Source organism: Garra rufa, chromosome 25 (genome assembly GCF_049309525.1).
Source record: "Garra rufa chromosome 25, GarRuf1.0, whole genome shotgun sequence".
Lineage (NCBI taxonomy): Eukaryota > Metazoa > Chordata > Actinopteri > Cypriniformes > Cyprinidae > Garra > Garra rufa.
The window spans coordinates 24,755,418-24,767,848 of NC_133385.1; the positions used below are offsets into that span (position 1 = coordinate 24,755,418).

The 12,431-nt window shown below is 35.6% G+C and overlaps 1 protein-coding gene across 1 annotated transcript in view; it reads right to left on the reverse strand.

The window, feature by feature from the left end:
* Positions 1-3,631: 3,631 nt before the first annotated feature.
* The window catches only part of grm8b (glutamate receptor, metabotropic 8b), a 250,482-nt gene continuing 241,682 nt past the window's right edge, over positions 3,632-12,431 (reverse strand). The window contains exons 9-10 of the mRNA XM_073831290.1: positions 8,845-9,091; positions 3,632-4,193 (exon numbers count right to left, since the gene is read on the reverse strand). Of these exons, the coding sequence (XP_073687391.1) occupies positions 4,144-4,193; positions 8,845-9,091 (297 nt within the window). The 3' untranslated portion in view covers positions 3,632-4,143. The remainder of the gene's footprint in view (positions 4,194-8,844; positions 9,092-12,431) is intronic.

Below are 12,431 nucleotides of genomic sequence, written 5' to 3' on the forward strand. Positions count from 1 at the left end.
CCAATAATCTTTTATTAATAACTTTGAAAATCATTTTAGTGTGCATTTATTGTAACCTGAAAAATGATACTTACCTAATTGCAGTCATTCTCACCTAGTGGGTTGTGAAACAAACAAACAAACAAATAAATAAATCTGACTAAATAAATAAATAAGAATGGATCAATGAACACAGGCCTGTTCTTATAGGGTCAAAAGCAATACAATTCAAATAATTAAATGCAACTACACTGCAAAACAAAAAATTGGTGTAGAAACAATTTTAACTTTTTTGGAATTTTTTCAAAATTGCTAGTAAATTTAACAAACAGTTACAAAGAAACAACAAGTAACACATTGAATTGAATGTAAACATTTAAAGTGGAAAAACTGAAGTTGTATTTTCTTATAAGACATACTCCACTAATCTTTATTAACAACTCCCAAATAAAATAAAAAAATAATTTTCAGTGTAACAACACAATACTTATATTGGTGGTATGATAGCAAAATATAAACAGAAATAGAGCGAAATTAAAAAAGAGGTAAACTGCTTCCCATGAAACTTCTGCTTTATATTATAAGTGGATTTTACAGACTGTAGTAAAAAAAAAGCTATTAAATGCTCAAGACGTTGTTTGAATTTGACATAAACCATTTTAGCTGCTATTTTAGGTGCTGTATTGATGTTTCTCCCACAGGTGTAAGTTGTCTGTCGCCGTCTCTCTTCACAGTACAAATATTGATCACTGTCAACACGTGATCAATTTTCTCCATTTTGCTCTTGTACTCCAGCCAGTAGCACTGTGTTTGTCAAAGAGAAGGATGCCATCCAGCAAGCTGTGCACTGTGGAAACATCTGAAGTGCCAGAAATATTTAACGGCCTGTTTATTTTGGTTATCAATGCTTTCCTCCCCATATCTCATGAGTCTTAAATAGCAACCAAGAGGCAGTAATTAGCAAGAAAAAGCTCTAAGGAGAGATAATTGGGTTTAGACATAGTTACAAGGAAGTAGTTTAGTTGCAGGAATCTTCTGTCTGTCAGAGAGCCAATTAACGGCATCCGACTGGATCCGAAACATCCTTTGTAGAAACTGCTGCGAAGTCAGTGCGTAAATGAGTCGCATTTATGTTTGGAAATGCATTGAGGAAGGCATAGCCGACGTGAAAGGTTATTTTGATGGAAGTGTAAGAAATCATGTGGACAGTAAAGGCTTTTTAAAATGCTGTGTGCAACACTTACTCTCCTCTTCTCCTAGGATAAGGAAAGTTGGACAGGCTTGAGCTGCTTACATAATAAAATAGGCTTTAAGATTCAAGGAAGGCTTTACGGCACGGCAATAAATAACACATTTTGTATTGCCCTGGAAAAAATGGACGTTTGCTATATTTGGAACACAGTACACCTGGTCAGATTCAGCTCATAAATTATAGCAACTTGCCAGCTTGGCATTTTTATATGCTAGACTCGCCTGGAAATGTCTAGACTCACCTGAATAGAAAATACATGTATGACACACATTCTTCAGTGTTTAGTTATACAAACTGTAGGATTAATTTACAAAAAAATATTATAATTCTGTCATCATTTACAGGCCTCATATCATTCCAAACCTGTATTACTTACTTACTTACTTACTTTCTACCGTAAAACATAAAAAAATATATTTTACAGAATGTCCACGCTGCTCTTTTACAGTCAAAGCAATGACTGGGGACTAAAAAATAGACAAAAAAGTGTCGTTAGACATTGAAATCAATGCCATTTTATGTCATTAGCATTTAGGGGTGTGCAATAATGACAAAAAATGATATCTCAATATTTTCTGGAATTGTCGATAACAATAACTAGACAATATTTTCTTATTGTGCTCGTATTTTGGCTAGTTTTGGACACCCAAAGCTTTTGATATTCTTCATTTTTGTGTGGTGATTGGTTTGCAGGAGTAACAGAAATGAACTTTTCCAATAATTTTAAATAGATTTTTACCTTTTATGGGCATTCTTACCTTTATAAGGTCATTTTTTCCTAACCTAATTAAATGTATGCGTCATCTTTTTTTTGTCAAATTCTTAAAAGTAAAGTTAAGACACTATAGTGCTGTTCACTATAAAAATTAAATCAAATTAAATCAGTATCAACAAAATTTGTGTTTGCATTGTAAAGGTTGTACAAATGCATAAATAATGTTTGATGTTTCAAAACGAAACGTTCAATAGTGATATTTGGAATGATTTGGGGGGGAAAAGAGGAAAATATACTTTAAATATAAACCTAAAATCACCAGTAGGTGGCGGCAAATCACTGTGTGAGTAAGTCATTGAGTCATTCATTCAACCGTTTCGTTCAGACGGATGATTGATTCAGTAAGGAAACACTGTCACGTGTTGTTCAGAGATGCAAAACTTTAGAACCTTGTTTTCGCCACTGAATAAAAAGTAAAAAAGGTAAGAGCGACTTCTTGTTTTACAATTCTGACTTTTTTTCCCTCAGAATTGCATGATATAACCTCGCAATTGTTAGTTATAAAGTCAGAATTGCAAGATATAAACTGACAATTCTAACTTTTTTCTCAGAATTGCATGATATGACCTCGCAATTGTGAATTATAAGTCAGAATTGCAAGATATAAACTGACAATTCTAACTTTTTTTCTCAGAATTGTGTGATATAAACTAAAAATTGCAAGAATTAAAGTCTGAATTGTGAGATATAACCTGTTTCTCAAAAAATGCGAGTTTGCATTGCAATTCTAACTTTTTTCTTGCAATTGCAAGTTTATATCTCACAATTCTGACCTTTTTTCTTAAAAAATGTGAGTTTGCATCGCAATTCTAACTTTTTTCTTGCAATTGCAAGTTTATATCTCACAATTCTGACCTTTTTTTCTCAGAATTGTGAGATATAAATTCAAAATAGCAAGAATTAAAGTCTGAATTGTGAGATATAAACTCACAATTCTGACCTTTTTTCTTAAAAAATGTGAGTTTGAATCGCAATTCTAACTTTTTTCTTACAATTGCAAGTTTATATCTCACAATTCTGACTTTTTTCCAAAATTGTAAGATATAAACTCAGAATTGTGAGTTTATATCTCACTATAACTTAACTCAGAATTGTAAGTTATAAAGTCAGAGTTGCGAGATATAAACTTGCAAATCTGAGAAAAAAGTCACAATTGTGAGATATAAACTTGCGATTCTGAGAGAAAAGTCAGAATTGCGAGAAAAAAGTAAATTGTTAGATAAAATGTCGCAATTACCATTTTTTATGAAATATTTGTTGGTGTATGTTTAATTCAGCTTTTAAATTATTTATATACTAATTGACATATAATCAACAGATAACCTAGTATCAAAATAATCATTAATTACTGCCCTACACTCTTAAAAATAACAGTTCTTTATTGCTATTGATGGTTCCACTTTTAATATCCATGGAATCTTTCCACTGTACAAAAATTCTTTATTGTGCAAAAAGGTTCTCTACCTTTAAAAAAAGTTCTTCCCATTAAGAAAAGAACTGTTCACTGAAAGTTCTTTGGGAACCCAAAGATGGTTCTTTGTCGCATTGTTATGAAAAGCCCTGTGTACTGTGAATTTCTTATTTCACCCCAAAGAATGTAAATGTCCAAACACCCAAGAACCCTCCACATTTCAAAAACATTCCTTTATTATAAATAAATTATTTGTATAAAAAATTGAATTGGCATGCTTCAACCATGGCATTTTCACACTCACAACCCGAGGTTATAGACCAGAGTAGCCAATACAAGAGACAAATGCATTTTCCAATGCAGGTCTGACACTGTGGGACAAGAATGAAAAATTTTCACAACCACAAAATACTTACAATTAGAATAACATGTAACATGGTCGACTCCAATATTTGTTCTGTTTGTTTTTTACTTCATTTTTTTCTTTCTCTTACCCTTTTGCCAGTGTCCCGTTTTATTGCCTGCCCACGTAAATGGCAGCTTTTGTCTCCTTTTTTTTTGGATGGCCGCCTAGGCTTTCTTATAAAATAGCCAGGAAAAAAAAGTCCAAGAGTCCATCCTCTTGTCCACAAACAACACCGATGTCTCATGCTTGGATTTCAGTCATTGGATCCTGTTTTGTCGGAGCCAGCCAGATCCATGCCAAACCATTTTCAGGATGTGCACTCATATGGCATGATTGGTGTAGCTGACGTAGGTTGTTTTTGTGGACGGTGCTGAAAAAGCCAAGTAAAAGCCAAATAGCCAGTTAAAGAAAACTGCAGTGCATCAGAAAGAATAAAACAAGAGAATTGTGGTATGCCCAGATAATTCTGAGTGACCATCAGAATGAAATTTTCACTTCATTTCATGGATTGAAAATGATCTTTCTCTGGCTTCCATTTAAAAGTTGGAAGGGACAATTGAGAAAGTAATAACATATTATTTTGTCACGTCTTTATCTTGTGCCTTTTTGCAAAAAAAGGTCTGGGCTGTGCCATGTCATTCTCAAGAAGTCATTGTAAAAAGGATTCAAGGCAATGAAGTAAAATGAACACTTATTTCAGACATTATTCACTCAATTTTTGCAAACTGAAAATGTGCTCCTATAACTTCTGCCATCATTCACCCTCATGTTGTTACAAACCCATATGGATTTCTTTTTTCAAAAGGTGAGTTTTTAAAGAATATCTCAGCACCTCTTGACAATATTGTTTAAAATTAAATGAATACTATGGCTGTCAGGCCCTAAAATGATAAAAAGGAAAGCACAAAAATGTAAAAATGTCTCACATACACTATATTCCAAGCCATCTAATAGTTTTGTGTGACAATTAGCGATAGTCAAATCTTTCTTTTCAAAGCATTGTTTGGACCGGTTCATAAATCTGGTCTTTAGTTTATTTGTATTATTTGTTTGTATCATACTAAATTAGTTTTTGAGTTCAACTCGCACCAGAATGCAAACCACAAAAGAGAAAGATTTTCATTGACAATTTTCATTGTCAATTTGTTACACAAAGCTGTCATATGATTATAGAGTGTAGACTGTACTAGTCATATGGACAACTCTTATGGTGCATTCGATTAAACTGCATGAAACTAGAGCACATTATTCAAAATAATTCACACAAGAAAGAAAGTTCAGGGTTTTTGAACAACAGATCATTTACTTAAAGGATTAGTTCATTTCCAGAATAAAAATGTCCTGATAATTTACTCCCCTAATGTCATCCATAATGGTCATGTCTTTCCTTCTTCAGTTGAAAAGAAATAAAGGTTTTTGAGGAAAACATTCCAGGATTTTCCTCCATATAGTGAACTTCAATGGTGCCCAACAGGTTAAAGGTCCAAATTACAGTTTCAATGCAGTTTCAAAGGGCTCTACACGTTCCAGCTGAGGAATAAAGGTCTTGTCTAGCAAAACGATCTGTCATTATCTTTTTTTAAATATTTTTTTAACCACAAATGCTTGTCTTGCACTAGCGTAAGTGGAAGTACCGACCTAGTGTTTACAAAGCGAACGTGCAAAGAAAGTCAAACGCAATTTAACAAAACGGTTAAACAACAATGTTGGACAATTTTAAAGTTGAAGGAAAAAATGAGATGGAGTTTTTTGGCCTTCCCCACCTTTTTAAACCATAGTACACAGACGAAGCCTAACCAACGACAAACTAACCATGACCTTTCTCAACGAGATTACATAATGTGTTGCAGAACTAGTGCAAGATGAGCATTTTTTATAAAAAATGACCAATCGTTTCGCTAGATAAGACCCTTATTCCTCGGCTGGGATCATTTTGAGCCTTTTGAAGGTTTGGACCTTTAACCTGTTGGCCACCACTAAAGTTTGAAAAAATCCTGGAATGATTTCCTCAAAAACCTTAATTTCTTTTCGACTGAAGAAATAATGACATGAACATCTTGGATGTCATGGAAGTGAGTAAATTATCAGGAAATTTTTATTCTGGAAGTGAACTAACCCTTAAAGTTGTTCCAAACCAAACAGTTAACAGTACACTCCCTGGTGAAATAAAACCCAGCTAAAACCATCCTAGGCTGGTTGGCTGGTTTTAGCTGGTCATAGCTGGTCGGCAGGCTGGTTTTAGAGGGGTTTTGGCCACTTGTCCAGCCTGACAGGCTGGTCTTAGCTGGTCAGGCTGGAAAACTACCAGCTAAAACCAGCCTGGGAGACCAGCTAAAACACGTTACTTTCAGCTTAAACCAGCCAAAACCAGCCAACCAGCCAACCAGCCTAGGCTGGTATTAGTTGTTTTTTTTTTCAGCAGGGCTGACTTATACTATAGAAGTCAGTGGCTACTGTCAACTGTTTGGTTACCAACAATCTTCAAAATATCTTCTTTTGTGTTCAGCAGAAGGACGAAATTCAAACAGCAACTTCAGGGTGAACGAATGATGACAGAATTAATTTTTTTTTATGAACTATCCCTTTGAAGTGCAGTCATGATAACCGTTGTTTGGCGAATTTTCCCAGCCATATTGCTACTAATGATTAATACAGTACCTGTATAAGCCTGACTCAGAACAACACATATTAGCATATTTTAATGCTGTAATGCAGCGTTTACACTACACAAATTAAACATACTGAGAAACACCAAAACGTGTTTGTCCTCCAAATGGCATTCTTTGCTTATTCATTACATGCCACATTTGACTCTCATTACGAACTGGCCCAGTGTTAGAGCCCTTTAGCACAAGGGTCACGGCACATTAGTGAGGGTCTGAACATTTACATTAACTTTTTACACAGTGCTGTGGACCTGCACATGCTGCCCTTGCCCTGGTTAATGATCGGATCCCTCAAGTAAAAGGTAACTGCTGAAACACAGTCTGCTGCCATGAGCTTGCAGCCAGTAATTCAGATTCCCTCAGACATCATTTTATACGAGGTGTGAATCAAGCCTAAATGTTCCATCTAGTGTTGGTGTTAGACAATGCAGGCGGCATAGCTAATGAATTAGCAATGATACTCTAGTGAATGCGTTCTTATCTGCTCCATTTCCTCACAATAAAAAGCTTCAGATGACAAGATAAATACCAAAGAGAATAAGCAATGCAAGCACCGTAGAACGATCAGAGTTAGTTTATTAGAACAAAGCTCATGCCAACATTAAAGGAATAGTTCAGCTAAAAATTACATTTCTAATCATAATATACTATGTTTACTTTGTTAAATATATGAATTTAATATATGTGGGTCAAAAGTTTACATACACCTTGCAGAATCTTCAAAATGTTAATTATTTGACCAAAATAAAAAGGGGTCATACAAAATGCATGTTATTTTTTATTTAGTTCTGACTTGAATAAGATATTTCACATAAAAGATGTTTACATATAGTCCACAAGAGAAAATGATAGTTGAATTTATAAAATTACCCTATTCAAAGTTTACATACACTTGATTCTTAATACTGTGTTGTTACCTGAATGATCCACAGCTGTGATTTTTTTTGTTTAGTGATAGTTGTTCATGAGTCCCTTGTTTGTCCTGAACAGTTAAACTGCCCGCTGTTCTTTAGAAAAACCCTACAGGGTTCACAAATTCTTTGGCTTTTCAGCATTTCTGTGTATTTGCACCCTTTCCAACAATGACTGTATGTTTTTGAGATCCATCTTTTCACACTGAAGACAACTGAGGGACTCATATGCAACTATTACAGAAGGTTCAAACACTCACTGATGCGTCAGAAGGAAACAAAGAATTAAGAGCCGGGGGTGAAAACTTTTTGAATTTGAGGATCAGGGTAAATTTATCTTATTTTGTCTTCTGGGAAACATGTAAGTATCTTCTGTAGCTTCTGAAGCACTGTACTCTAGAAAAAAAACATGATAGTTAGGCAAAATAAGAAAAATGTACACATCTTCATTCTGTTCAAACGTTTTCATCCCCGGCTCATTAATGCTGAGTCCCTCAGTTGTCCTCAGTGTGAACAGATGGATCTCAAAATCATACAATCATTGTTTGGAAAGGGTTCAAATACACAAAAATGCTAAAAAGAAAAAAAAAAAAAAAGAATTTGTGGGACCAGAAGGATTTTTCTAAACAGCAGGCAGTTTAACTGTTTAGGACAAACAAGGGACTCATGAACATCTATCACTAAACAAAAAAACAAAACAAAAAAAACACAGCTGTGGATCATTCAGGTAACAACACAGTATTAAGAATCAAGTGTATGTAAACTTTTGAACAGGGTCATTTTTATAAATTCAACTATTATTTTCTCTTATGGACTATATGTAAACATCTTTTATGTGAAGTATCTTATTCAGGTCAGTACTAAATAAATTAAAAAAACATGCATTTTGTATGATCCCTGTTATTTCTGTAAAATAATTTTCATTTTGCAGATTCTGCAAGGTGAATGTAAACTTTTGACTTCAAAAGTCCTTATTGAGTCAATCATAAATAGTGAAAGCTATGCAAATTCACTGGTTAAAAAGAGTGGAAACCCTGAAGAACAACTGACTCTGAAAACGTCTGGAATCCTGAAATTTAATTTCCATAAACTAGGAATGTTGGATCTCCCAACATCTTGTGAACATCGGAAGGCCTGGAGGTTGAGAACCACTGATAATAAAATATTAAGCCAAACTACTAAGGTTTTCTTTTCAAGAATTTCTTTTTTTTTAATGAGGCTTTTTCCATCTTTATGATACCAGGAGAGTTTTATAAAACTTAAAAATTAAAAATTATAATGAATTTTTTTTTTTACTTTATGCCCCCCAAATGGAGAAATTAAAATACATGAATTGCATTTTAATGTATTTTTAAATAAAGTAAGATAAAACATCACATCATTGACCCACGTGCCATATTAACATTAACAAACTGTGTTTAATAGAGAAGACGTCTGTACTCACTACTATTGTCCACACTCTCACAGAGTTCGGTTTTCACCTCTCCATTGGGCCGTTCACTGGCCAGGTGGCTGAGCTTGTTTGTCATGGTGGCAGCGGTGACGATGGCCTTGAAGCTGCGCTTGCGTTTGGGCACGTTTTGTTCCGGGTGCAAGATAATGATGTAGACTTTGGGCATGTACAGCATCCCCAGAGATACGGACGCACTCAGGCTCAGAGAGACGGTCAGTGTGGCTGTCTGAATGTACATCTGGAGAAAAGAAGAGGGCGATATCTATGGTTAGAGTACAGATAAATTACTGTACACAACAGTGCCGCTCTATAGGGGGCAAAAGCTCTAATATAACACACAACACAAAAAAATTTTTTTTTCGTTCTTATGAAGGTCCCTGAGCTACTCTAAAGAAAAAAAAACTTGGTTTCTTAATCTTTCATCAAAGTGAAATAACTTTCTCCATCTCTGGAATGACTTCTTTTACTTGTGTAACCAAGGCCACAATAACTAGACTTCTTACATTTATTTGAAGAACACATGAGTGGTACTTGTCCACATTTGTCACTACTGCAAAACAAAATGTTTTATTTTCTCACTGTTCTATGGTTGTTCTGGGTGGAATGGATGTTAGGGAGTTGTTTTTAGTGTTAGGTGGTTGCTTTTAGTTCTGCATGGTTAGTTTTAGTCAAAAGAGCCAACCCGCAGGTCCTGGAGCTGGATTCATTAAATATTAATAAGAATTAAAATTATTCCTAACTGCTATTTTCTTCATTGAGAAAAAAGTTAAAGGCAAATGAAAATTACCCCATGATTTACTCACCCTCAGGCCATCCTAGGTGTGTATGACTTTGTTCTTTCAGATGAATACAATCTGAGTTATATTATAAAGAAAGTCATATACAACTAGGATGACTTGAGGGTGAGTAAACCATGGGGTAATTTTCATTTTTGGGTGACTATTTATTTAGGAATGTTTTGTATTTTAAAAAAAATGCTTCTTAAGAATGTTCTTATCTTCAATCAGAATTAAATTTGGGTTAGAGATTTGTTCTAGGTAGTTACATACAGTAGCAAGTGACGAATTATTGCTAATATTATTATGTCAGTTGATTGTTAAGTTAGAATGCACCTCAAGATCAGTTCTGACTCCATTTTGGCGCACTTTTTACAATCCAGTCAAATCTGATTTCAATAATGCTTACATATACAAATTCACAAAATCTGAACCTAGCATGCAAGCACGCCCGGAGCAAGACAATTTAAAATGTCGATTCATCCTTGCCCACGTCTGAAAGTTTGATAAATGGCTAACCGCACTAACAAATATATTACTGCTTTCCTTACCTTGGGTGTGAGTGATCAGTAAACTAACGAGCAGTAAATGATAACGTATGCCTACTGTGGGTGCAGCAGATGATAAAGCTCTTCACGTTTATATTAAGAGAAATGGGGTGCTGAGAATGAATAAGCTTGGGTTTTTAGGTCAGGGAAGGAGAATCTAGAGCACCGCAGGAGGATGTCACTCTGTACTACTGCTTAGATGAGACTGAAATCAAATTAACTGTATTGCTTAGTACTGACGTGGGCAGAGAGGTAAACACATCAGCAGAGGATTTCATGTACTGTCTCTCTGAGACAACAGAGCGCTGCCATCCTGTCAAGGAAATTTGACTGCGCACAATGCTCGCTGAATCTCTCTTTGAATTGTAATTTAATTCAAGTCTAACCTTGTGACCCTGCTACCACTCTTTTGTGCACGTCTCCATACTGACGGACAGTATAAGGAAGGACACTCACTGAAAAAGAAATTGGACAACATACTGTAGTGGCTGTGGCAAAGGAAGTTCTGCATTTTAATTAAAACAAGCAAAGGAGTTATATGGCCTTTAGCATTTCTTCGAGAATGGTTATGTATTTTAGCTAGATGCTCAGCTGAATAAACTAGGCTAGTCTGGTGGCTGGTTTTAAAGGGGGTTTGGCAACTTTTCCAGCTGGGAGAACAGCTAAATCTGCTGAACAGCAGCCAGACCAAGCTGTGTGACCATCCGGAAGCATCTAAGACCAACAAAGTAGCTTAGGTTGGTTTAAGATGACCTTTTCAACAGTGTCATCCATGTAAAATATAGTCTGATTTAAGCTAAAGAAGCCGATTATTTGGGAAATTGCTGCCTGATGATGATCTAAAAGGCTACTGAATGACTTGCTTTCAAGAAGACTTTGATATTTATTCATGTCATGTCAAATGTCATATATCTGTGCAGCCCCTAAGGAGACAAGTTGATGGAAAATATATGAGACTCTAAGAAAAATTATATTTCAATGCTTTTTAGTTCACTCAGAAAAAGTATTGCATTCCCCCAAGAAACATTGTTTCCTCACAAAAGCATTGAAATAAAGTTTTGCTCTCAGCTCATATTATTTTCATGATAAAAGGTTTGTGAACGAGATGCAAAGTTTCTCAGAAGGAACGCAGTTCTTGGGGCAATGGAAACATTTTGTGAGAGAATGCAAAAGTTCTGCAAAAGAACCCAAAGGTTCACAGGGAAATGCAAAAGATCCCAGGAAACACAAAAGTTTTGCAAAAGAACCCAAAGTTTCTCGGGGGACTGAAAAAGATCTCAGGGAAACACAAAAGCTTTGTGAAAGAACCCAAAGGTTCTCAGGAGAACGCAAAAGATCTCAGGGGAGCACAATTTTTTTTTTGCGAAAGAACCCAAGGGTTCTCTTGGGAATGCAAAAGATCTCAAGGGGAACACAGAAGTTTTGTAAAAGTACCCAAAGGTTCTCAGGGGAATGTAAGAGATTTCAGGGGAATACAAAAGTTTTGCAAAAGTACCCAAAGCTTCTCAGAACACAAAAGATCTATGGGGAACAAAAGTTTTGCAAAAGAACCCAAATGTCTCAGGGGAATGCAAAGGATCTCACTGAAACACAAAAGTTTTGCAAAAGAACCCAATGGTTCTCGGGGGAATCCAAAAGTGTTGTGAAAGAACCTAAAGGTTCTCTTGGTAATGTAAATGATCTCAGGGGAACATTTTTCCTAAAGAACCCAAAGGTTCTCGGGGAAACGCAAAAGATCTCAGGGCAACAAAAGATCTCGAGGGAATGTAAAAGATCTCAGGGGAACACATTCATTTAGCAAAATAACCCAAAGGTCTTAGGGGAATGCAAAAGATCTCACTGGAACACAAAACTTTTGCAAAAGAACCCAAAGGTTCTCGGGGGAAGCCAAACGTTTTGCAAACGTACCCAAAGGTTCTCGGGGGAACGCATAAGATCTCAGGGGAACAAAAGATTTGTAAAAGAACCCAAACGTCTCGGGGGAATGCAAAAGATCTCAGTGGAACAAAAGTTTTGCAAAATAACCCAAAGGTTCTCAGGGTAAGCCAAAAGTTTTGCAAAAAGAACCCAAAGATTTTTGGGGGAAGCCAAAAGTTTTGTGAAAGAACCCAAAGGTTTTCCGGGGAAGCCAAAAGTTTTGTGAAACTACCCCAAGGTTCCCTTGGGAATGCAAAAGATCTCAGAGGAGCACAAAATATTTTGAAAGAACCCAAGGGTTCTCTTGGGAATGCAAAATACCTCAGGGAAACACAAA